Genomic DNA, 26,864 nt, shown 5'->3' with positions numbered 1-26,864 from the left:
AGCACGAGTTTTGGTCAAAAATACGTTAAAACTACCAGAAGTGCACACCAGCGCAAAAAAAATGGCCGTAATTACATTTAAACCATGCAAATAGCAACCGCGTAAACCGTGAAAGCTGGGTCCCAATTCCGTTTATCCTAAATGGATAGATATGCTAGATGGGTATTTACGTAGCCATATATTCAGTAGATAGAATATTCCGAACCAATTCTAAAAACGGTATGTTTTCTCGTTCAAGAAACTAAAAATAAAGAAACACGAGCACCCTGGTGGGCGGACTGAATTGCCTCGCCCCTGTGTCCCAACCTCACTCTTGTTTCTACTCTAAACAACTGCAGATTCAGGAAGTTGCAGAAATAGTTCAGAACGCCTCCCGCTCTCCACTCAGCCTCTCATCTCCAACTAAAATGGTGAGCTGTTTGCGAAGGGCTGAATTCTCATTTTTATCTTTTTAAATGTTTTTTTTTTTTGAGACAAGGTCTCTATTGTTCGGGCTTCAGTGCAGTGGCACAATCACGGCTCACTGCAGCCTCGACCTCATGGGCTCAGGTGATACTCCTGCCTCAGCCTCCCAAGTAGCTAGACCACAGGCGCCCACCATCACGCCTGGCTGGCTGGCTTTCTCTTTCTTTCTCTTTTCTTGACAGAGTCTCACACTCTGTTGCCAGGCTGGGATGCAGTGGCACCATCTTGGCTCACTACAACCTCTGCCTCCTGGGTCCAAGCGATTCCCTTGCCTTAGCTTCCCGAGTAGCTAGGACTACAGGCACGTGCCACCACGACCAACTAATGTTTTTTGTATTTTAGTAGAGACGGGGTTTCACCATGTTGGCCAGGATGATTTCAATCTCCTGACCTCATGATCCGCCCAACCCGGACTCCCAGAGTGCTGGGATTACAGGCGGGAGCCACCGCGCCCACCATTTTTTTTTTTTTTTTTTTTTTTTTGGAGACATGGTCTCCCTTTGTTGCCCAGGTTGGAGTGCAGTGGCATGATCTCGGCTCACTGCAACCTCCACTTCCCGGGTTCAAGCAATTCTCCAACCTCAGCCTCCTGAGTAGCTGGGATTACAGGCACGTACCAGTCTGCCCAGCTAATTTTTGTATTTTAGTAAAGACAGGGTTTCCCCCATGTTGGCCAGGCTGGTCTCAAACTCCTGACCTCATGATCTACCTGCCTCAGCCTCCCAAAGTGCTGGGATTACCGGGGTGAGCTACCATGCCTGGCCCTGGCTAATTGTTTGCATTCTTTTGTAGAGACAGGGTTTCCCCATGTTACTGTGTCCGAAATTCGTGGGTTCTTGGTCTCACTGACTTCAAGAATGAAGCTGCGGACCCTCACGCTGAGTGTTACATTTCTTAAAGATGGTGTGTCCGGAGTTTGTTCTTGCTGATGTTCGGATGTGTTCGGAATTTCTTCCTTCTGGTGGGTTCGTGGTCTTGCTTGTTTCAGGAGTGACGCTGTAGACCTTCCCAGTGAGTGTTGCAGCTCTTAAGGCAGCGTGTCTGGAGTTGTTCATTCCTCCTGGTGGGTTTGTGGTTTTGCTGGCCTCAGGAGTGAAACTGCAGACCTTCGCAGTGAGTGTTACAGCTCATAAAAGCATCTCACACCGAACGAGTGAGCAGCAGCAAGATTTCTCACAGAGAATTAAAGAACAAATCCTCTACAGTGTGAAAAAGTCCCCAAGCTGGTTGCCGCTGCTGGCTCCAGCAGTCCGCTTTTATTCCCTTATCTGGCCCCACCCACATCCTCCTGATTGGCCCATTTTACAGAGCGCCGATTGGTCCATTTTACAGAGAGCTGATTGGTCCGTTTTGACAGGGTGCTGATTGGTGTGTTTACAATCCCTGAGCTTGACACAAGGTGCTGATTGGTGCATTTACAAATCTTTAGCTAGACACAAGAGTTCTCCAAGTCCCCACTAGATTAGCTAGACACAGAACACTGATTGGTGCGATTGGTGCATTTGCAACCCTTGAGCTAGACACAGGGTGCTCATTGGTGCATTTACAAACCTTTAGCTAGACTTAAAATTTCTCCAAGTCCCCGCTAGATTAGCTAGACACAGAGCACTGATTGGTGTGTTTATAAACCTTGAGCTAGACACAGAGTGCTTATTGGTGTATTTACAATCCTCTAGTTAGACATAAAAGTTATCCAAGTCCCCACCAGATTAGCTAGACACAGAGTGTTCACTGGTGCATATACAATCCTCCAACTAGACATAACAATTCTCCAAGTCCCCACTCGACTCAGGAGCCCAGCTGGCTTCGCCCGGCCCGGGCTAATTTTCTGCATTTTTTGTAGAGACAGGGTTTCACCATGTTACCAGGCTGAACTGGAACTCCTGGGCTCAAGCAATCCTCCCGTTTCAGCGTCCCAGAGAGCTGGGATTACTGGTGTGAGCCACTACGCCTGGCATCATGTCCTTTTTTCTTTTTCTTTTTTCTTTTTTATCAGGGTGTCGCTCTGTCTCCCAAGCTGGAGTGCAGTGGTGTGATCATAGCTCACTGCAGGCTCCAACTCCTGGGCTCAAGCAATCCTCCCACCTCAGTCTCCCGAGTAGCAGGGACTACTGGCGCGCACAACCACTCATTTTCACTGAAAACATTCTAAAATTTTATTTTTAAATGTTTCCTGTCTTCATTATTTAATTTTTTGGAGAGATGGGGTCTTGCTATGTTGCCTAGGTTGGTCTCGAACTCCTGAGCTCAAGCAATCCTCCTGCCTCAGCCTCCCAGAGTGCTGGGATTACAGGCAGGAGCCACCACACTTGGCCTTAAGTGCTTCTTGAAAGACTTCCTGATGGGGCGTGGTGGCTCATGTCTGTAATCCCAGCACTTTCGGAGGCCAAGGCAGGTGGATCACTTGAGGTCAGCAGTTCGAGACCATCCTGGCCAATATGGCAAAACCCCATCTCTACTAAAAATACAAAAATTAGCTGGGCGTAGTGGCACACACCTGTAATCTCAGCTACCCAGGAGGCTGAGGCAGGAGAATCACTTGAACCTGGGTGGTGGAGGTTGTGATGAGCTGAGATTGTGCCATTGCACTCTGTCGCGCCTGGGAGACAGAGTGAGACTCCAACTCAAAAAAAAAAAAAAGACTTCCTTTCCTTTCAGGGGGGTCCTGATGGGAATTATATTTATCTGTTTTTCCCAAAATGTATTTGTTACAATGCAGATGAGAAACTCTGCCGCGCCCCGCCTCTCACTAGGTGATGGACACACACACACACACACATGCATGCACACATAGATGCACACGCAGACACACACATGCATGCACAAACGCATGCAAATGAACACGTGTGCACCATGCACACACTCATGAACACACAAATACACTCACACGAGGAACCCAAATTGTATTGCACTTGGTACCTACAGCCACTAGAGGGCCTCAGTCAAACATGTCTGGCTCTGGGAGTTTCCAGAAGTTCCACAAATATTAAAAAAAGAAAAAAGAAAAAAAAAAACTAGGAGGATTCTCTCAGGATCGCGAACTTACTATTTTGCCACACAAGAGCATTTCTCCCCAAATTGCTGTTTATTATCATCATTTAAATGTTAAAATTAACTTTTTTTTTTTTTTTTTTTGAGATGGAATCGCTCTGTTGCCCAGGCTGGACTGCAAGGGCATGATCTCGGCTCACTGCAACCTCTGCCTCCTCCTGGGCTCAAGCAATTCTCCTGCCTCAGCCTCCCAAGTAGCTGGGATAACAGGCGTGCACCACCATGCTCAGCTATCTTCCTTCCTTCCTTCCTTCCTTCCTCCCTCCCTTTCTTTCTTGTATTTTTAGTAGAGACGGGGTTTCACCATGTTGGTCAGGGTGGTCTCGAACTCCTGACCTCATGATCTGCTCACTTCAGCCTCCCAAAATGTTGAGATTACAGGTATGAGCCACTGCACCTGGTCTTATTTTTAATTTATTATTATGTTTTTATTTTTTGAGATAGAGTCTCACTCTGTCACCCAGGCTGGAGTGCAGTGGTGCGATCTCAGCTCACTGCAACCTCTGCCTCCCGGGTTCAAGCGATTCTCCTGCCTCAGCCTCCTGCGTAGCTGGGACTACAGGCGCCACCACGCCTGGGTAATTTTCTGTATTTTCTGTAGAGGCAGGGCTTTATCATGCTGCCCAGGCTGTTCTCAAACTCCTGGGCTCCGATGGTCCTCCCGCCTCAGCCTCCCAAAGTGCTGGGATTACAGGCGGGAGCCACCACGCCCAACCCAGTTGCTCGGTTTTATAAAAATACTTTTGGGGCCGGGCACAATGGCTTACGCCTGTAATCCCCAAGCACTTTGGGAGGCCAAGGCTGGCGGATCACGAGGTCAGGAGATCGAGACCATCCTGACTAACACAGTGAAACCCCCGTCTCTACTAAAAATACAAAAAATTAGCCGGGGGTGGTGGCGGGCGCCTGTAGTCCCAGCTACTCGGGGAGGCTGACGCAGGAGAACGGTGTGAACCCAGGAGGTGGAGCTTGCAGTGAGCCGAGATCACGCCACTGCACTCCAGCCTGGGCGACAGAGCAAGACTCCGTCTCAAAAAAACAAAAACAAAAACAAAAAACTACTTTGGGTATTTTGCTGATTTGCCAAAATTTAAAACAAGGTCATTTCCCTGTCTCTGTTTCTCTGTCACCCCAGCTGTGAAAACTTCCTTCGGGAGCTTCTTTAGTCGGGAAAACTGACACACGTAGGAACTCATCTGCTCCACTACCCGCCCACCCGCCTGGCCTAGGGTAGCCTTCATTTCCACGCCTAGACACTGCCCTTTGATTCCAGATGGCCAAGGAGACACCATCAAGTCACTTCCCGGTGACTTTGCACACGTCCCTTGTTTTGCGAACCCAGCCAATCCCATAGCCACTTACCCAAAAGGACTCCCAGGGTGAGGACGACAAGGCTGGTGGCCACCACGCCAATGGTGGCCGCTCGACAGCACGCGGCATCCAGAGCGGGGATTTCCTTGGTTGTCCTGGGCACGAGGTGTACGTCAGCCACAGTGGGCTCCATGGCTCAGAGACACGCAGACAGCGAGCTGGATGCCACACAGCAAGACAGAAACACGGGGTCAGAGGCTGAAGGTGCTTCTCTTCCCATAAGCAAGGGTTGCAACTATACCCTTAAAAACCGCGGGGCATGGTGGCTCACGCCTGTCATCCCAGCACTTTGGGAGGCTGAGGCGGGAGGACCATTTGAGGTCGGGAATTCCAGATCAGCCCGGCCAACATGGAGAAACCCCATCTCTACTAAAAATCCAAAATTAGCCAGGCATGTTGGTGCACACCTGTAATCCAGCTACCCAGGAGGCTGAGGCAGGAGAATCGCTTGAACCCGGCAGGCGGAGGCTGCAGTGAACCGAGATCACGCTACTGCACTCCAGCCCGGGTGACAGAGCGAGACTCCAAAAAAAAAAAAAAAAAAGACCAGATGCGGTGGCTTATGCCTGTAATCCCAGCACTTTGGGAGGCCAAGGTGGGTGAATCACTTGAGGTCAAGAGTTTGAGACCAGCCTGGCCAACATGGTGAAACCCCGTCTCTATTAAAAATACAAAAAATTAGTCAGGCGTTGTGGCGGGTGCCTGTAATCCCAGCTACTCAGGAGGCTGAGGCAGGAGAATCGCTTGAACCCGGGAGGCGGAGGTTGCAGGGAGCTGAGATCACGCCACTGCACTCCAGCCTGGCAACACAGCGAGACGCCATCTCAAAAAAAAAAAAAAAAAAGGTGGAACGTGACTGCTGGCTGGGCCGCTGCGTGAGGATGAGGACTCCCGTGGGTCGCTGCGGTCCATTGCTAGAAAGAGTAAGTCTGAGGTTCCCACAGCTGCTGTAACAAAGGACCCCACACTTGGGGACTGAGAGGGACACCGAGTTATCGGCCAGGCGTGGTGGCTCACACCTGTAATCCCAGCATTGTGGGAGGCTGAGGCAAGAGGATTGCTCGAGCCCAGGAGTTTGAGACCAGCCTGGGCAGTATAGTGAGACCCCCATCTCCACAAAAAATGAACAAAAATTAGCCAGATGTGGTGGCTCATGCCTGTAATCCTAGCCACTCAGGAGGCTGAGGCAGGAGGATCGCTTGAGCCCAGGAGGTGGAGGCTGCAGTGAGCTGTGATTGTGCCACTGTACTCCAGCCTGGGTGACAGAGCCAGACCCTGTCTCAAAGAATTTTAAAATGGAATACTGATTGATTATCTCACAGTTCTGAAAGTCAGAAGTCTGAGATCCATCTTGCAGGGTTCACCATCGAGCTGTGGGCAGGCCTGGGCCCTTCTGGGGGCTCCAGGGGAGAATACATTTCCCACCTTTACCAGCGTCTCAAGCCTCAGGGCCCCTTCTTCTCCCTTCACAGCCACAGTGCAGCCTCTTCCAGTCTCTCTCTCTCACCCTCCCGCCTCCTTTTTTTGTTTGTTTGTTTTTGAGACAGGGTCTTTCTCTGTTGCCCAGGCTGGAGTGCAACGGTGTGATCACAGCTCACTGCAGCCTCCACCTCCTGGGCTCAAGCCATCCTCCCACCTCCGCCTCCTAGTAGCTAGGGCCACGTGTGTGCCACTACGCCCAGCTAATTAAGGTTTTTGTAGAGAGGGAGTCTTCCTATGTTGCCCAAGCTGGTCTCGAACTCCTGACCTCACGCGATCCTCCCACCTGGGCCTCCCAAAGTGCTGGGATTACCGGCGTGAGCCACCGCGCCCAGCCTGAGTGCCAGCTTTCGAAGGGAGGTGCATGAAAGAATTTGTGACCACAGACTCTTTTTCTGTCACTCATCAACAACTCCTGTTGGCTAGTGTTCAAAACAGATTCCTAATCCAGTCATTCCTCACCATCTGTGCAGCTACGGCTCTGGACAGGCCACCAGCATCCCGTCTGGAGGGACTGGCCTCTTTCCTCCCTCCCTTGCCCCTCTGTGAGCTGGTCACAGCCGTTAAGGGTGCCTTTGAAGTGTGCATCAGATTACATCATCCCTGCGACACACACACTAAAATCCCTCCACCAGCCTAAAACCCAAAGTGCTCCTGACCTTCACACCCCACCCCTGATTTTTTTTTTTTTTTTTTAAAGAGAGAGAGAGTCTCTCTGTTGCCCATACTGGAGTGCTATGGTGCGATCTCGGCTCACTGCAACTTCAAATTTCCGGGCTTAAGTGATCCTCCCACCTCAGCCTCCCATAGCTGGGACCACAGGTGTGCGTCACCACGCCATGCTCGTTTTTCTTTCTCCTCCCTTCCTCCCTTCCCTTTCTCTGTTCCCTTTCTCCCTTCCCTTCCCTTCCCTTCCTTTCCTTTCCTTTCTTTTCTATTGAGATGGAGTCTCGCTCTTGTCGACCTGGCTGCAGTGCAGTGGCACAGTCTCGGCTCACTGCAACCTCTGCCTCCCGGGTTCAAGCGATTCTCCTTCCTCAGCCTCCCCAATAGCTGGGATTACAGGCGCCCAGCACCACACCTGGCTAATTTTTATATTTTTAGTAGAGACGGGGTTTCGCCATGTTGGCCAGGCTGGTCTCGAACTCCTGACCTCAGGTGATCCACCCACCTCGGCCTCCCAAAGTGCTGGGATTACAGGCGTGAGCCATCTCGCCCAGCCTCTCTTTTCTATTTTTTTGTAGAGAGGGGACTCTTGTTATGTTGCCCAGGCTGGTTTTGAACTCCTGACCTCAGGTGATCCACCCGCCTTGGCCTCCCAAAGTGCTGGGATTACAGGCGTGAGCCACTGCACCCGGCCTCATTTTTCTGTTTTTTGTAGAGAGGGGATCTTGCTACATTGCCCAGGCTGGTTTTGAACTGCTGGCCTCAAGCAACCTTCCCTCCTCAGCCTCCCAAAGTGCTGGGACCACAGGTGCGCTGTGCAGTGGCGTGATCTCACTACAACCTCCGCCTCTCAGGTTCAAGTGATTCTCATGCCTCAGTCTCCCAAGTAGCTGGGACCACAGGCGCGCACCATCACACCTGGCTAATTTTTGTATTTTTAGTAGAGACGGGGTTTCACCATATTGGCCAGGCTGTTCTCAAACTCCTGGCCTCAAGAGACCCACCTGCCTTGGCCTCCCAAAGTGCTGGGATGACAGGCGTGAGCCACTGCGCTGGCAGCAGTAAATATTTTCATGCTCACAAGGTAGTCAGGACTGTGTCCCTTCACTCTCCCATTGTCACACTAAAGCAGCCGACCACATGTAAAGAATTAGACACAACTATGTTCTCGTCACACTTTATGGACACTAAAATTCAAATCCTGGCTGGGCGCAGTGGCTCACGCCTGTAATCCTTTTTTTTTTTTTTTTTTTTTTTTTGAGACAGAGTCTCGCTCTGTCACCCAGGCTGGAGTCCAGTGGCGCGATCTCGGCTCACTGTAAGCTCTGCCTCCCGGGTTCACGCCATTCTGCTGCCTCAGCCTCCCAAGTAGCTGGGACTACAGGCGCCTGCCACCATGCCCGGCTAATTTTTTGTATTTTTAGTAGAGACGGGGTTTCACCATGTTAGCCAGGATGGTCTCAATCTCCTGATCTCGTGATCTACCCACCTCGGCCTCCCAAAGTGCTGGGATTACAGGCGTGAGCCACCGTGCCCGGCCAATCCCAACTCCTTAGGAGGCTGTGGCAGGACAATCGCTTGAGTCCAGGAGTTTGAGACCAGCCTGGGCAACATAGCAAGACCCCATGTCGACAGAAAATAAAAATTAAATTAGCTGGGCATGGTGGGGCGCATATCTGTGATCCCAGCTACTCAGGAGGCTGAGGTGGGAGGACTGCTAGAGACCAGGAGGTTGAGGCTGCAAGGACCTGTGATCACACCACTGCACTCCAGCCTGGGTGACAGAGCAGCACCCAGTCTCTAGTAATAATAATAAAATGAAAAAATAATTCTGCAGACCAGATCTGGCTCTGGCCCACAGGATGTTGTTTCCTGACCCCTGGAATAGATACGTAATCTTTTTTTATTTTTTAGAGACAAGGTCCTGCTCTGTCACCCAGGCTGGAATGCAGTGGTGCTATCATAGCTCACTGCAGCCTCTACCTCCCAGGCTCAAACGATCCTCCTGCCTTAGATTCCAGAGTAGATAGGACCACAGGCATGCCACCACACCCGGTTAATTTTTTTATATTCTGTAGAGATTGGGGTCTCACTATGTTGTCCAGTCTGGCCTTGAACTCCTGGCCTCAAGTGATCCGCCTGCCTCGGCCTCCAGATGTGAGCCGCTGTACCTGGCCACCTGTCTGGCCGTTTATAATCATTTGCCAGTCCCTGTTCCAGGTGTTCTCCCACTGATGAATCATCACTAAGGCTTTGAAATGTAAAAGGATTTACAAGCATGAGTCCCAGAACATGGCCAGGTGGCAGCCGTGTGCAACGGCAACACCGCAACCTTCATCCGTGCTCCTGCCGCTTTCAGTCTAGTTGGAGCAGGGGATCCACCCATTTTCCGTGAGAAACTGCCTGTGTCGCATGGATCCCTAAGCAGAACTGGGCAGCTGTCGGCCCCTGAGGGATGTAACGGGACACTTGGGGCAGGCAGATTCCACCAGGAGCACCGGGATCCCTCCTCCTGGGATTCAAGCCCCCTGCGAGCCCCGCCCCCTGCGAGCCCCGCCCCCTGCGAGCTCTGGTTGTGACCCCTTCTCACGAATGGATGGGCCAAGGTAGCCACAGTGGCCTCAGGTAATCCGCCCGCCACGGCCTCCCAAAGTGCTGGGATTATAGGATTACAGGTGTAGGCCACCGCGCCTGGGCTTTTCTCTTTTTTTTTTTTTTTTGAGATGGAGTTTGGCTCTGTCCCCCAGGCTGGAGTGCAGTGGCATGATCTCAGCTCACTGCAACTTCTGCCTCCTAGGTTCAAGCAATTCTCCTGCCTCAGCTTCCCAAGTGCCTGGGATTACAGGTGCATGCCACCACACCCAGCTAATTTTTTTTTTTTTTTTTTTTTTTTTTTATGGAGCCTTACTCTGTCGCCCAGGCTGGAGTGCAATGGTGCGATCTTGGCTCACTGCAAGCTCCATTTCCCAGGTTCACACCATTCTCCTGACTCAGCCTCCTGAGTAGCTCGGACTACAGGCGCCCACCACCACGCCTGGCTAATTTTTTGTATTTTTAGTAGAGACGGGGTTTCACCACGTTAGCCAGGATGGTCTTGATCTCCTGACCTCGTGATCCAGCCGCCTTGGCCTCCCGAAGTGCTGGGATTACAGGCAGGAGCCACCACACCTGGTTCTCTAGCTTACATTCTTTTACGCTCGTGAGACCCCAACAGACCTTAACCTCAAACTCTGCACGTTCTCAGCCTGCAGGGACGCCTTTCTCTGCAGAGGGTGGGGATCACCACCACATTGTCTGCAAAGGTGGATCTCATTGCCTCCCCTCCGCCTCAGCTCCCCTGGGATGCTGTGTCTGCTGCGTGGGCAGAGAATGATTCATGCCTGGCCTCCAACACACTTTTCCCCATTAGAAACCCACAGAAAAGGAAGCTGGGGGAACAATGCCATTCTGTTTCCCGAGGTGGGGTCCCCTGGACATGCCCATGTGGCCGAGGGCTTCTCTGGAGGGAGTGGAGTTGCTCTGGACGCCCGTGGGAATGAAAACCAGGCCTGGGTGGGCAGATAAGATACAGAACACCACATGGAGCTTGAGTTTCAGACAATCAAACATCCTTTTGTAGCCTAAGTGTGTCCCTGGGATGGTTCACTCTATGCAATACCTTGGCCGGGCTTTGGTTCTTTGGTCAAACATTATTCTAGCTGTTGCTGTGAAGGTAATTTTTAGATACAATTAACATCTATTTATTTATTTTTATTGTTTTGAGATGGGGGGGTCTCACTCTGTCCCCCAGGCTGGAGTGCAGTGGTGTGATCATAGCTCACTGCAGCCTCGACCTCCTAGGTTCAAGCGATCCTCCCAGCTCAGCCTCCGGAGTAGCTGGAATATGGATGTGTACCACTATGCCAGCTAAGTTAAAAAATTTCTTTGTAGAGTCAGGGTGCAGTGGCTCACGCCTGTAATCCCAGCACCTTGGGAGGCCGAGGTGGGAGGATCACTGGAGTCCAGAGCTCAAGACCAGCTGGGTCATGTAGGGAGACCCTGCCTCTAAGAAAATTTTTTAAATCGTAACTTTTTTTTTTAGAGACGGGGTCTTGCTATGTTGCCCAGGCTGGTCTGGAACTACTGGCTTCAAGCCATCTTCCTGCCTCAGCCTCTCAAAGTGCTGGGAACCACTGCACCCACCCAGCCCAATTAACTTCTCCTTTTTTTTTGGACGGAGTCTAGCTGTGTCACCCAGGCTGGAGTGCAGTGGTGCAATCTTGTCTCACTGCAAACTCTGCCTCTCAGGTTCAAGCAATTCTTGTGCCTCAGCTTCCCAAGTAGCTGGGATTACAGGTGCCTGCCACCATGCCTGGCTAATTTTTGTATTTTTAGTAGAGATGGGGTCTTGCTATGTTGGCCAGGCTGGTGTGAAACTCCTGATCTCAGGTGATCCACCTGCCTCGGCCTCCCAAAGTGCTGAGATTACAGGCGTGAGCCACTGCGCCCAGCCCAATTAACATTTAAATCGGTAGATATTAAATAAAGCAGGTGACCCTCCATAATGTGGTGGGCCTCACCCAATCAGTCGAAGGCCTTAAAAGACTGAGGTTCCCCAAGAGGAAGGAAATCTGCCTCCAGATAGCCTTTGGGCTTGAGACTGCAGCATCAGCTCTTCCCTAGGTCTCTGGCCTGCCCTGCAGATTCCAGACCTGCAGCCCCTCAATGGTATGAGCCAAATCCTTAAAATAAATCTCAATCTGTGTGTGTGTATATGTGTGAGTCTGTGTGCGGGTGTGCATCTGTGTGTGTGTGTGTGCATGTGTGCATCTGTGTATGTGTGGATGTGTGCGTTTGTGTGTGCGTGTGTATCTGTGTGCATGTGTGCTTTTGTGTGTGCATGTGTGCATCTGTGTGTGTGCATGTGTGGACGTGTGCGTTTGTGTGTGCATGTGTGCATCTGTGTGTGTGCATGTGTGCATGTGTGGGTCTGTGTGTGTACATGTGTGCATTTGTGTGTGCATGTGTGTGTCTGTGTGTATGTGTGCATGTGCGTCTGTGTATGCATCTGTGCGTATATGTCTGTGTATCCACTCAATTGGTCCTGTTTCTCTGGAGAATTCTGTCTCTAATCTGTATTTTAGTGTAAGTATGTCTCTCTTGTGCAAAATTTAGGATATTCTCCTACTCCTACTAAAAAAATGTTTTGACCGGGCGCGGTGGCTCACGCCTGTAATCCCAGCACTTTGGGAGGCCAAGGTGGGAGGATTCCCTGATGTCAGGAGTTTGAGACCAGCCTGGCCAACATGGTGAAACCCCATCTCTATCAAAAATAAAAAAATTAGCCGGGCATGGTGGCACATGGTTTCTTGGGAGGATGAAGCAGGAAAATCACTTGAACCCCAGAGGCAGAGGTTGCAGTGAGCACTCCAGCCTGGGCAACACAGAGTGAGACCCTGTTTAAAAAAAAAGAAACGTTTTGGTTGTTAATCTGAAATTCTGGCTGGGCGCTGTGGCTCATGCCTGTTATCCCAACAGTCTGGGAGGCTGAGGCAAGTGGATCACCTGAGGTCAGGAGTTCGAGACCAGCCTGACAACATAGTGAAACCCCGTCTCTACTAAAAATACAAAATTAGCTGGGCGTGGTGGCACATGCCTGTAATCCCAGCTACTCGGGAGCCTGAGACAGGTTGATCTCTTGAACCCAGGAGGTGGAGGTTGCAGTAAGCCGAGATTGCGCCACTGCCCTCAAGCCTGGGTGACAGAGCGAGACTCTGTCTCAAAATAAATGAATGACTGAATGAATGAATGACTACATATCTGAAATTCTAATGTCTCCGAGGGTGCTGAATGTATTATTGTTGAGTCTGGCAACCCTATGCTGGGGCCCAGCCAGAATGTTCCCTCCTCAGAGGAACATGTCCCTCTGGGAACGGCCACTCCATGCCTGGCTGCTACCATCCAGAGCCAATGAGAAAGGAGAGATGTACCAGGGTGGCAGGGAGTGAGGCAGGGGCGGCGTGGAGCCAGGCAGGGGCGGCGTGGAGCGAGGCAGGGGTGGCGTGGAGCGAGGAAGGGGCAGCGGGGAGTGAAGCCGCACCACACTTTCCCATTTACTCTTACACTGGAGTGGAACTGCCTTCAGACGAGCCAGAGAATCTCCAAGAATCACTTGATGGATTGTTTAGAAACAAAGGACACCGAGATTCACTTCTGTGATTAGAGCTGGAAAGGCACATTTAGAGTATGAGCTCACTCCCCAACACACACACACACACACACACACACACACACATACACACTGTTCATTCAACCCCAGCTGCCTCTGCTGACCCTGCCCCGCGGGTTTTCTAAGGATTCCTGTGTTCTCTAAATGGTCTTGTCATCACCATCATTGGTTCACAGAAATGGCTCCACGGCTATTTAGCATCAAACATAGAAGCGCCATTCATTTCACTCTCTCCATCCAGCCAACCTTTACGATGGGCCAGGCCTAGCTGCGTCGAACCCTGAATGAGACAGATACGATTCTCTGAGCTCAGAGAGCTTCAATCCGAGTGGAAGAGGCCCAGATCCACTAACATGATGCTACAAGAATGGCTCAAAACTAGAAGCACAACCAGGAACTTTGAATCTGTGTACAGGGGTCTTTGATTTAGACATGCAGTCAGGGGAGGGTTTTCTGAAAGAGTGATGAGTCGTTCAAGTTCGAAAGGATAAATAGGAATTGAGTAAGCCTCCAGTGGAAGGAACGGATCCTACATGGCAGGGATAAAGTATCTAGAATCCCTGTGGCAGAAGCAAGGAAGTCAAGGCTATTGTAGAGAAAGTGTATTAGTCAGCTATTGCTGTGTAACAAATCAGCACAAACTTAGCAGCTTCAAACAACATGCACTTGTTACCTCCTCACTTCCTGGGGTCAGGATTCTGACAGGGTTTAGCTGGGCCTTCTGCTCAGCATCTCATGAGGCTGCAATCCAGGTGTTAGCTGGGCTGCATTCTCATCTGAGGCTTGACTGGGGAAGAATCCACTGTCTTTTTTTTTTTTTGGTGGAGTCTTGCTCTGTTGCCCAGGCTGGAGTGCAGTGGCACAACTTTGGCTCACTGCAACCTCTGCCTCTCAGGTTCCAGTGATTCTACTGCCTCAGCTTCCCCAGTAGCTGGGATTACAGGTGCATGCCACCATGCCTGGCTAATTTTTTTTTTATTTATTTTTAGTAGAGACGGGGTTTTGCCATGTTGGCCAGGCTGGTCTTGAACTCCAGACCTCAAACGATCCACCCACCTTGGCCTCCCAAAGTCCTGGGATTACAGGCATGAGCCACCGTACCTGGTTTTTTGTTTGTTTGTTTGTTTGTTTTTTTAAGACAGGGTTTCACTCTGGCCCAGGTTAGAGTGCAGTGGCACAATTGTAGCTCATTGCAGCCTCGAATTCTTGGGCTCAAATAATCCTCTTGCCTCAGTCTCATGACTCTCTGCATGATTCTCCCACTAAGTGGGAGCTGAGAGCATAAACAGTCATACAACACCAGCAAGGTCCAAAATGGCAGCCACTGGCCCCATGTGGCTATTAAAACTAAAGTTAATTACAACCAGCCAGGTGCAGTGGCTCATGCCTGTAATCCCAGCACCATGGGAGGCTGAGGCACTATGGGAGGCTGAGCATTATGGGAGGTCGAGACCAGCTTGGGCAACATAATAAGACCCCATCTCTATAAAAAATAGAAAAAGTAGCTGGGCATGGTAGCATGCACCTGTAATCCCAACTACTCATGAGGCTGAGGATCAGTGAGCCAAGGAGGTCGAGACTGCAGTGAGGTGTGATTGTGCCACTGCACTTGAGATGGGCAAGAGAAAAGAAAGAAAGAGAGAAAGAAAGAGAGAAAAGAGAGAATGAGAGAGAGAGAGAAAGAAAGAGAAAAAGAGGAAGGGAGAGAGGAAGGAAGGAAGGAAAGAAAGAAAAAGAGAAAGAAAGAAAGAAAGAAAGAGAAAGAAAGTTAGTTTAGGGAATCTCAGGGCCTAGTGTGGGGTGGGGTGTAGGAGAACTGTGAGAGGTGAGGCAGGAAGGCCCAACAGCCCCATCTGGAAGGCTGCTGTGCACCACACTCAGAAGCTCAGGCTTGCTGGGCACGGTGGCTCACACCTGTAATCCCAGCACTTTGGGAGGCCGAGGCGGGCGGATCACGAGGTCAGGAGATTGAGACTATCCTGGCTAACACAGTGAAACCCCATCTCTACTAAAAATACAAACAATTAGCCAGGCGTGGTGGCGGGCGCCTGTAGTCCCAGCTACTCGGGAGGCTGAGGCAGGAGAATGGCGTGAACCTGGGAGGTGGAGCTTGCAGTGAGCTGAGATTGTGCCACTGCACTCCAGCCTGGGTGACAGAGCAAGACTCTGTCTCAAAAAAAAAAAAAAAAAAAAAAAGAAGCTCAGGCTTTGTCTTAGGACACACGTTGCTGGAGAGCTGTTCCACATCAAGCACATTTAGAAAGTTTTGCCACCTACATTCTTGACTTCTCCCTCCAGGTATCTAATATGGTTTGGCTGTGTCCCCACCCAAATCTCATCTTCAATTGTAGTTCTCATAATCCCCATGTGTCATGGGAGGGACTAGGTGGAGATCATTAAATCATGGGGATGCTTTCCCCCATCCTGTTCTCATAATAGTGAGTTCTCACAAGATCTTATGGTTTTATAAGGGGCTTCCCCTTTGTTGGACTTTCATTCTTCTCTCTCCTACCGCCATGTGAAGAAGGACATGTTTGCTTCTCCTTCCGCCATGACTGTAAGTTTCCTGAGGCCTCCCCAGCCATGCTGAACTGTGAGTCAATTAAAACTCTTTTTCTTTTATAAATTACCTAGTCTCAGGTAGGTTTTTTTTTTTAGACAGAGTCTCACTCTGTCCCCCAGGCTGGAGTGCAGTGACACAATCTCGGCTCACTGCAACCTCTGCCTCCCAGGTTCAAGCAATTCTTCTGCCTCAGCCTCCCAAGTAGCTGGGACTACAGGTGTGCGCCACCATGCCTGGCTAATTTCTGTATTTTTAGTAGAGATGGGGTTTCACCATATTGGCCAGGCTGGTCTTGAACTCCTGGCCTTGTGATCCACTCACCTTGGCCTCCCAAGGTGCTGGGATTACAGGCGTGAGCCCCTGCACCCAGCCTTGGGTATGCTTTCATTAGCAGCATGAGAACAGACTGACACAGTGTCCCGTCAACACTTACAGGGACCAATGGTCCCAGTTTGCCCAGGACTGTCCCTGTTCAGCACTGAAAGTCTCATGTCTCAGGAAACCACTCAATTCCAATCAAACCAGGACAGTTGTCACCCTATAAGTAATGCCAAAACACAGTCGTCTATTTTTGTCCCGCTGTAAAGAAATACCTGAGACTGGGTGATTTATAAGGAAAAGGGGGATCAGGTGTGGCAGCTCATGCCTGTCATTCCAACACTTTGGGAAACCAAGGCAAGAGAATCGCTTGAGGCCAGGAGTTTGAGACCAGCCTGGGCAACATAGTGAGACCCCATCTCTATGAAATGTAAAATTTAAAAATTGACCTTTCATGGTGGTGCATGCCAGTAGTCTCAGCTACTCAGGAGGCTGAGGTGGGAGGGTTCATCACTCGAGCCCAGGAGATCAAAGCTGCAGTGAGCTATGACTGTGCCAGCCTGGGTGGCAGAGGGAGACCCTGTCTCTGCAAAAAAATTGTAAAAATTAGCCAGGCATAGTGGCACATATCTGTAGTCCCAGCCACTCGGGAGGCTGAGGCAGGAGGATCACTTGAGCCTGGGAGGTCGAGGCTGCAGTGAGCTATGATCACACCACTGCACTCCAGCCTGGGTGACAGAGTGAGACCTTGTCTCAGAAAAAAATAAAGAGAGAGAGAAGGAAGGAAGGAAAGAAGGAAGGGAGAGAGGGAGGGGGAGGGGAGAGGGGAGAAGGGAGGGGAGAGGGGAGAAGGGAGGGGAGAGGGGAGAAGGGAGGGGAGAGGGGAGAAGGGAGGGGAGAGGGGAGAAGGGAGGGGAGAGGGGAGGAGATGGGAGGGGAGAGGGGAGGAGATGGGAGGAGAGGGGAGGAGGGGGAGAGGGGAGAGGAGAGGGGAGAGGAGAGGGGAGAGGGGAGGGGAGAGGGGAGGGGAGAGGGGAGGGGGGAGAGGGGAGGGGGGAGAGGGGAGGGGGGAGAGGGGAGGGGGGAGAGGGGAGGGGGGGAGAGGGGAGGGGAGAGGGGGGAGGGGAGAGGGGAGGGGGAGGGGGGAGGGGGGAGGGGGAGGGGGGAGGGGGGAGGGGGGAGAAGGGAGGGGGGAGAAGGGAGGGGAAAGGGGAGAAGGGAGGGGAGAGGGGAGAAGGGAGGGGAGAGGGGAGGGGAGGGGGAGGGGGGGAGAGGGGAGGGGGGAGAGGGGAGAGGGGAGGGGGGAGAAGGGAGGGGAGAGGGGAGAAGGGAGGGGAGAGGGGAGAAGGGAGGGGAAAGGGGAGGGGAGAGGGGAGAGGGGAGAAGGGAGGGGAGGGGGAGGAGAGGGGAGGAGACGGGAGGAGACGGGAGGAGAGGGGAGGAGAGGGGAGGAGAGGGGAGGAGGGGGAGAGGGGAGAAGAGGGGAGAGGAGAGGGGAGAGGGGAGGGGAGAAGGGAGGGGAGAAGGGAGGGGAGAGGGGAGGGGAGAAGGGAGGGGAGAAGGGAGGGGAGAGGAGAGGGGAGAAGGGAGGGGAGAAGGGAGGGGAGAGGGGAGGGGAGGGGGGAGAGGGGAGGAGAGGGGAGGAGATGGGAGGAGAGGGGAGGAGAGGGGAGGAGGGGGAGAGGGGAGAAGAGGGGAGAGGAGAGGGGAGGGGAGAGAGGTGGGGAGAGGGGAGGGGAGGGGAGAGGGGAGGGGAAGGGAGAGGGGAGAGGGGAGGAGAGGGGAGAGGGGAGGAGAGGGGAGAGGGGAGGAGAGGGGAAGAGAGAGGAGGGGAGGGGAAGAGAGAGGAGGGGAAGGGAGAGGGGAAGGGAGAGGGGAGGGGAGAGGGGAGGGGGAGGGGAGGGGAGGGGGAGGGGAGAGGGGAGGGGAGAGGGGAGGGGAGAGGGGAGAGGGGAAGGGAGGGGGAAAAGGAGAGGGGAGAGGGGAGGGGGGAGAGAAGAGAGGGGAGAGGGGAGAGGGGAGGGGGGGAGAAGGAAAGAAAGGAAGACCAGGTGTGGTGGCTCATGCCTGTAATACCAGCACTTTGGGAGGCTGAGGCAGAAGGACTGCTTGAGCCCATGATGTTGAGACCAGCCTGGGCAACACAGTGAGACCCCATCTCAAATACATACATACATACATACATACATACAATAAAAAAGAAAGAAAGTACGAGGAACTGACATATGCAGTACTGAAATGTGAGCCGTCACAGCCGGTGGCCATTAACAATAGAGCCAAGAGCCCCAGGGACAGCAACTGTGGGACACACCTGAACTGTCTCCAAGCAGAAACGACCAGCATGCGGATAGCCAGGAGTGGGGATCTGTGAACAGAAAGGGACTCAGGAGAAGCCAGCGTGAGGGGGCCGCCCACCCGCGGCCACTCCAGTTTCTCGGGTTCTGGGCACACTGGGCCAGACACGCGCTGGTGTGCCTCTGCCCCGGCGCGACCCTGCCTGGCCTTCCTTGGAGGCCAGAGAAATTGCATCCTGGCAGCTGGCAGGCCGGGTGGAGAGCAGGCAGAAATCAGGCGGCAGAATCTTCCTTTGAACCAAGCAAAGGTCAGAAAGAGCCTTGACTCCTCGGTCCAGAGAATCTGACAGTGTCTCTGGGTACGTTCCTAAAAATGCATCTTGGGGCTGGGCGCAGCGACTCATGCCTGTAATCCCAGCACTTTGGGAGGCCAAGGAGAGCAGATCATTTGAGGTCAGTTTGAGATCAGCCTGGCCAACATGGTGAAACCCCATCTCTACTAAAAATACAAAAATTAGCCAGGTGTGGGGGCACATGCCTGTAATCCCAGCTACTCGAGAGGCTGAGGCAGAAGAATCGCTTGAACCTGGGAGGCAGAGGTTGCAGTGAGCCAAGGTCGTGCCACTGCACTTCAGCCTGGGCAACAGAACAAGACTCTATCTCAAAAAGAAAAAAAAAGAAATGACATCTCAGGTCGGTCCTGTGGCCACAGAATAATAACTCTGACATCCAGGTCCTAATCCCCAGAATCTGTAAATGTGGTGCCTTCCATGGCCAAAGCGACTCTGCAAGTGGAACTAAGTGAAGGGCATGGAGATGGGAGATAATCCTGATGATGTGGCGGGCCTCATATCCCCACAGTGTTCTCAAGAGAGGAGGTGGGAGAGTGAGGGTCAGAGAGACTGGAAGAGGCTGTGCTGTGCTGTGGCTGTGAAGGGAGAGGAAGGGGCCCCGAGCAAGGGATGTGGGTGCCTCTAGACGCTGGGAAAGGCGGGAACACATTCTCGCCTGGAGCCCCCAGGAGGGACCAGCCCTGCCCACACCTTGACTTTGGCCCAGAGAGGCCCATCTTGTTTCAGCAGCACCAGGAAGCCAACACACGCTCCCTGGGGACAATGCTACTCGATGCTGACTTCGAGCCGAATGGTTTACTGGGCATCCGGCATCTTTACAGGAGGAGCACTCTGCAAATGGGAGCTGCCCAACTCATAATATCCAGATCCTCACTCATCCTGAGACTTCCATGAGTCCCAGCAAGGCAATGAAATTCTCCAGGCCTCAGTTTCCCCAGGTCGTTGATCTGCTTTGTCCCTTCAGTTGTAATTTTCTAGGGTATGTGTTTTTTGTCTGCCCAGCATCCCTTTCTTCAACGAAGGTCCACCTCATCCCTGCTGTCCTGGTGGGGTGGTCGATCACGGTGCTAGCCACCAGGTCTGCCAATCACAGTGTTTACTCCCTCTCCCCATCAGTGATTGGTCCATACTGAACACAAGCCTGCCAATCACAGCTTCCCCCCTTCCATCTCCACCCAGTGATTGGTCCACACTGGACCCTGGCCTCCCAATCACAGTGCCCACCCCCTCCATCCCCATCAGTGATTGGTCCACACTGGACCCTGGCCTGCCAATCACAGTTCCCACCCCTCCATCCCCATCAGTGATTGGTCCACACTAGACCCTGGCCTACTAATCAAAGTTCCCACCCCTCCATCCCCAACAGTGATTGGTCCACACTGCACCCTGGCCTGCCAATCACAGTGCCCACCCCTCCATCCCCATCAGTGATTGGTCCACACTGGACCCTGGCCTGCCAATCACAGTTCCCACCCCTCCATCCCCATCAGTGATTGGTCCACACTAGACCCTGGCCTGCTAATCAAAGTTCCCACCCCTCCATCCCTATCAGTGATTGGTCCACACTGGGCCCTGGCCTGCCAATCACAGTTCCCACCCCTCCATCCCCCATCAGTGATTGGTCCGCACTGGACCCTGACCTGGCAATCACAGTGCCTACCCCTCCATCCCCATCAGTGATTGGTCCACACTAGACCCTGACCTAGCAATCACAGGGCCCACCCCTCCATCCCCATCAGTGATTGGTCCACACTAGACCCTGACCTAGCAATCACAGGGCCCACCCCTCCATACCCATCAGTGATTGGTCCACACTAGACCCTGACCTAGCAATCACAGGGCCCACCCCTCCATCCCCATCAGTGATGGACCCAAGAGGTTGCATATGACCCAAGCAGGCCACCAAGTTCTTTTGGATCCTTGAGTTTCAACTTTATAAAACTGTCACTTTTTAAGACCTAAGTCTATAGAACAAGATCAGTTTCTTATGGTTCAACTCACAGAAGCAGGGATGGAGACGCCTTCTTCCCAGTGGGGCTCCTAAACTGCCACGTGTAGACTGGGGGCCATTGGCCTCCATCTTGGTGGCCAACAGAAGGAAAGGATGAGGTCGGTGCCGTGGAGGAAGAGACCAAAAGGGGACAGAGTTGGAGGCAGGAGTCTCCACCAGGGAAGGACCTCAGCAGACACCAGAGTGAGTGAGGCGCAGCCCCGCCCAGCGCCAGCTCCTCCACGGGACCTGTTTCGTCGTGGAGCCAAGTTCGGCGCCCCGTGGTGCCAGGATATGTAGTTTGTGAACAAACCGAAGCGGAGAGCAGGAACTTGTACAGGGATGGTCCCTAAAGGAAACGCCCTCCCCCGCCTTTGCTGCTGTCTGGAGAAGAACACAATACAATCAACACAACATCAGGCTTATCCACCGTATGCACTCGGCGCCCATCTCACCAAGGCCACAGAGGCTCGTGGGCAAGGGGCCAGAGCCAGCCGGTGGTCAGAGGAGAAACCTTCCTCCAAGAACCTCTTCCAAGCCTGGTTAGGGGCTCCCCAGAGACAACCAGAGCAACGCAGAGGCCTCCAACAGGGTCTCTGGGTTTTTGAGGGGTGTTTTTGTTTTCTTTTTTTTTCTTTTTTTGAGACGGAGTCTCGCTCTGTCTCCAGGCTGGAGTGCAGTGGCGCGATCTCGGCTCACTGCAACCTCCGCCTCCCAGGTTCAAGCAGTCCTCTCGCCTCAGCCTCCCAAGTGGCTGGGACTACAGGCACCCACCATCACACCCAGCTAATTTTTGTATTTTTTAGTACAGACAGGGTTTCACCATACTGGTCAGGGTGGTCTCGAACTCCTGACCTCAGGTGATCCACCGGCCTCAGCCTCCCAAAGTGCGGGGATTACAGGCGTGAGCCACCGCGCCCTACCTCTTAAAAAAAAAAAAAAGATTGTTGAGAGAAATCAGCATGAAATTAACGGACAGGCAGGACTTTCAGCCTCTCCTTGTCACCGTGAATACAAGAAAAAGGAATCTTTGGTGCTGATGTAATAGCTTGAGAAGCAGTGAAGCCACGGAGGGGTCAGAGCTCCGTAGCTCGGGAAAATGTTATAAAGCACTGCCCAGCTTTGCCCAATGTACAGAACCTTCTAGACTCCTCTCAACTCCTCAAGGACAGACACAAGCCTTCTTAACCTCTCTGCTTTGCTCGGATCTCCCTGTAAAGCACTTTGCAAATAGTTGGTACAGACAAAAGCATTTGTTGCTTCAGTGAAAAGCTGACAAGTTTCCTAAAGAACAAATCAGCATGGTGTGTATTAGTTTCACAAAAAGTTGCCTGAAAACCTCCAAGCTGCAACCTCCCTAGGCCACGTGTACGGCAAAGAAAGCAAAAGTTGGCCGGGCACTGTGGCTCATGCCTGTAATCCCAGCGCCTTAAGAGGCTGAGGTGGGTGGATCGCTTGAGGCCAGGAGTTCGAGACCAGCCTGGCCAACATGGCGAAACCCCGTCTCTACTAAAAATACGAATATTAGCTGGGCATGGTGGTGCATGCCTGTAATCCCAGCACTTTGGGAGGCTGAGGCGGGTGGATCACCTGAGGTCAGGAGTTCGAGACCACCCTGGCCAACACGGCGAAACCCCATCTCTACTAAAAATGCGAAAATTAGCTGGGCATGGTGGTACACGCCTGTAATCCCAGCACTTTGGGAGGCCAAAGTGGGAGGATCCCTTGAGGCCAGGCATTTGAGACCAGCCTGGCGAACATTACAAAACCCTATCTCTACTAAAAATACAAAAAATTAGCCAAGTGTGGTGGTGTGCCTGTAATCCCAGCTACTTGGGAGGCTGAGGCATGAGAATCACTTGAACCCAGGAGGCAGAGGTTGAAGTGAGCCCAGATTGCTCCACTGCACTCCAGCCTGGGCAACAGTGAGACTGTGTCTCAAAAATCAATAAATATATAAAAATAAAAAAAGAAAGCAAAAGCTGAAGGCTGGATTCATGCTGGGTGAATTACCCATCTCATTATAATGCAAAGTCCATTTTAAACCCAAGTTTCTGGCTGGCGCAGTGGCTCATGCCTGTAATCCCAGCACCTTGGGAGGCCAAGGAGGGAGGATCACTTGAGACCAGGAGTTTAGACCAGCCTGAGCAACATAGCGAGACCCCCATCTCCACAAAAAATAAAAATAATTAGCCAGGCGTGGTGGTGCACGCCTGTGGTTCCAGCTACTTTGGAGGCTGAGGCAGGAAGATCACTTGTCCCCAGGAGGTCAAGGCTGAAGTGAACTATGATTGTGCCACTGCACTCCAGCATGGGTGATAAAGCAAGACTTTGTCTCAGGAAAAAATAAATTTTTTTAATTTAAAAAAAGTTTAGAACACCCATATTTCTAAATTGAAATAAATTCTTACTAAGCTGCAAAGTCTGTTTAGGGTTAAAAAAAAAAAAAAAAGTCAGCCAAAACAAAATCATTTAGTGCTGGACAGACCAAAAATAAAACCTGCCTGTTTCGATGAATCTTTCTCTTATCACTCAGATGCAATGGAGACAGCCGGTCTCAGACAAGCGAGCGTTTTAATTCAGAGAAAGGCAGAGAGAGAAGGTTCTGGAAGGTCCTTCACACTGCTAATCTCAGAGTAAAAATATCTTCTAGAGTTTTATTATCTTTTTTTCCAAAGACTGGGGGTGGGAGAGAATGAAATACACAGGTAGAAGGAGGGAAGATAGCCCATTTCGAGAAACAAGAGTGGGCATGGAGGTTGACAGGTGACCTTGAGGTGGGAGGAAGCCCTTGATAAGAAGAGGCATCATTTATTTTTTTTTTAAAGCAACGTAGGAGGGTAAGTTACTGGCCGGGTTTGAGAGATATGTGAGAATGCCCCCAGGCAAACCAAAAAGAAAAATGTGTAGCTATAAAACCGAAGAGATCAGTAGGAGGAGACTCGCCCGCCTGCGTTACAGGAAAAAGCTTCGAGAAGGATGGACGTGGGATCTCAGATCTGAACTGTGCACCAAGATACAGGGAAGGAAAAAGAAGGGGCCAGGCACAGTGGCTCACGCCTGTAATCCCACACTTTGGGAGGTCAAGGCAGGCGGATCACTTGAGGTCAAGAGTTTGAGACCAGCCTGGCCCCCATCTCTACTAAAAATATAAAATTTAGCCGGGCATGGTGGCGGGCGCCTATAATCCCAGCTTGAACCCGGGAGACGGAGGTTGCAGTGAGCCGAGATCGCACCAAAATCATGAACCATCAGCATTGATGTCTCCAAATTGAGCCTGTGGCTCGACCAGCCTCCAGCCCAACAGACGCCACTCTCCCGGCATCCTCTGGCCCAGGCGGGAGGCAGGAAGTCCGACTCATCCCAACACGGTGGTGATGGGGTGAGAGTCCCTGTCACCCAGTGACTCAGTTTGCTTTGGGGTGACCAGTTGTCCTGGCCCTGGTTTGCTCAAGGCTATTCTAGTTTTGTTTTGTTTTTCTTGGTTTTGTTGTTTTTGAGATGGAGTCTTGCTCTGTCGCCAGGCTGGAATGCAGTGACACGATGTTGGCTCACTGCAATCTCCACCTCCTGGGTTCGACCAATTCTCCTGCCTCAGCCTCCCAGGTAGCGGAGATTATAGGTGCCCGTCACCACATCCAGCTAAATTTTTTTTTCTTTTGTATTTTAGTAGAGACGGGGTTTTGCTGTGTCACCCAGGGTAGTCACAAACCCCTGAACTCAGGCAATCCGCCTGCCTCAGGCTCCCAAAGTGCTGTGATTACAGGCGTGAGCCGCTGTGCCCGGCAGCTATTCCAGTTTTAACCTGGAACCTGGGACATCTGGCCAACCTACCGACTACCGTCTTCATCTGTCAGGAACCGTCTGGAGCCGTGTGGGGGCCCCCAAGGAGGGACTAGGCAAGGACTTTGTGAGCAGAGCCATGAGTGACTGTGAACGAGGCAGGAGCAATGTCTGTTTCCAGCCTCCAGATGAGGCCAGCTGGGGAGAGTCTTGGTTTGGGGCCAGCATGTCCTTAATGCCACTCTGAGACCTGCCAGTGTCTGTTTTCAAACAGGAGTGAGCTGTGGGCTCAGAGCCTTCACAGAGGACATCCGGGGCCAGGGAGCAGGGTGACAGGAGGTAGGAATTGGCCCTGGGAGAAAAATTAAAGTGAGTTCCAAAAACCTCGGTCATCAAGATACATAATACTGTCACACATTTTTTTCTTTTTGAGATAGGGTCTGGCTCTGTCACCCAGGCTGAAGTACAGTGTTATGATCTCGGCTCACTGCAGCCTTGAACTCTTGGGCTCAAGGGATCCTCCTGCCTCAGCCTCCCGAGTAGGTGGGACTACAAGTGCATGCCACCACGCTGGGTTAATTTTTTTTTTAAGTTTTTGTAGAGACGAGGTCTTGCTATGTTGTCCAGTCTGGGCAATATATTTATAAAGAGAGACAGAGAGAGAAAGCAAAAGCAAAAGAAAGCAAAAGCTGAAGGCTGGATTCATCCTGGGTGAATTACCCATCTCATTATAATGCAAAGTCCATTTTAAACCCAAGTTTCTGGCTGGGCGTGGTGGCTCACGCCTGTACTCCCAGCACCTTGGGAGGCCAAGGAGGGAGGATCACTTGAGGCCAGGAGTTTAGACCAGCCTGAGGAACATAGCGAGACCCCCATCTCCACACACACACACAAAATAATTAGCCAGGCGTGGTGGAGCCTGGAACCTGGGACATCTGGCCAACCTACCCACTTTTTTTTTTTTTTTTTTTTTTTTTGAGACAGAGTCTCACTCTATCGCCCAGGCTGGAGTGCAGTGGCGTGATCTTGGCTCACTGCAAACTCCGACTCCCAGGTTCACACCATTCTCCTGCCTCAGCCTCCTGAGTAGCTGGGACTACAGGCTCCCACCACTGCGCCTGGCTAATTTTTTTGTATTTTTAGTAGAGACAGGGTTTCACCGTGTTAGCCAGGATGCGTATATATTTTTTTGAAATGAAGTCTCTTGTCACCCAGGCTAGAGTGCAGTGGCACAATATCAGCTCACTGCAATCTCTGCCTCCTGGGTTCACATGATTTCCTGCCTCAGCCTCCCAAGTAGCTGGGATTACACTGGTGCCCGCCACCATGCCCGGCTAATTTTTGTATTTTCAGTAGAGATGGGGTTTCGCTCTATTGCCCAGGCTGGTCTTGAACTCCTGACCTCAAGTGATCTGCCAGCCTTGGCCTCCCAAAGTGCTGGGATTACAGGCATGAGCCACTGCATTTGGGTATCCCCAGTTGAGTTTCTGATGAGATCACAGCCCAGCCAACACTCTGACTGCAGTCTTGTCAGACCCTGAGCAGAGGATCCAGCCAAACCATGCCCAGCCACCCAACCCACAGAAACCACAAAACCATGAGACAGTAAACAGGAGGTGTTTCAAGTTGCTACATTTGTGGTAATTTGCAGAAAACTAGGCTAGGTGCAGTGGCTCAGGTCTGTAATCCCAGCACTTTTGGAGGCTGTGGCAGGAGGATCGCTTGAGCCCAGGACTTTGAGATCAGTGTAGGCAACATAATGAGATCCCATCTCTAAAAAAAAAAAAAAAAAAAAAAAAAAAAAAAAAAAAAAAAATTACAAATTAGCCAGGGTGGTAGCACACACCTGTAGTCCCAGCTACTTGGGAGGCTGAGGCAGGAGGATCACTTGAGCCCAGGAGGTTGAGGCTGCAGTGAGCTGTGATCAAGCCACTACACTGCAGCCTGGGTGAGGGTGACAGAGCAAGACCCTGTCTTAAACAAACAAAAGCTAATACAATCATTAACAGGCTTCTTAAATTTGACACTGACCAAACTGAGCTCTCATATCCCTCCTCAGTCTCCTCTTTACAAAAATGCCTGCTCCTCCCACAGTCTTCTCAGCTCAGACAGCAGCTCCACTTTTATAATCACTCAGATACAAAAATTTTTTTTAAAAAACCTGGGTTTGGCCGGGCACAGTGGCTCACGCCTGTAATCCCATCACTTTGGGAGATGGGTGGATCACCTGAAGTCAGGAGTTTGAGACCAGCATGGCCAACATGGTGAAACCCCATCTGTACTAAAAATACAAAATTAGCTGGGTGTGGTGGCAGGCGCCTGT

General features: G+C 51.7%; 1 protein-coding gene across 2 annotated transcripts in view; it reads right to left on the bottom strand.

Moving 5' to 3' along the window:
- The window catches only part of TMPRSS9 (transmembrane serine protease 9), a 66,853-nt gene that overhangs the window by 31,177 nt on the left and 8,812 nt on the right, over positions 1-26,864 (bottom strand). Inside the window, exon 2 of one of the 2 annotated variants that reach the window (XM_016934650.3) lies at positions 4,879-5,045. In XM_016934650.3, the coding sequence (XP_016790139.2) occupies positions 4,879-5,020 (142 nt within the window). In that variant the 5' untranslated portion in view covers positions 5,021-5,045. Of the gene's footprint in view, positions 1-1,315; positions 1,698-4,878; positions 5,046-26,864 lie in introns of those variants that run through there. The other variant, XM_063800456.1, reaches the window with a different exon arrangement.

The sequence above is a fragment of the Pan troglodytes genome, chromosome 20, assembly GCF_028858775.2.
Source record: "Pan troglodytes isolate AG18354 chromosome 20, NHGRI_mPanTro3-v2.0_pri, whole genome shotgun sequence".
NCBI classification, from domain to species: domain Eukaryota; kingdom Metazoa; phylum Chordata; class Mammalia; order Primates; family Hominidae; genus Pan; species Pan troglodytes.
Note: the sequence above shows the minus strand (reverse complement) of the source record. Positions and strands in the feature narration are given on the sequence as shown.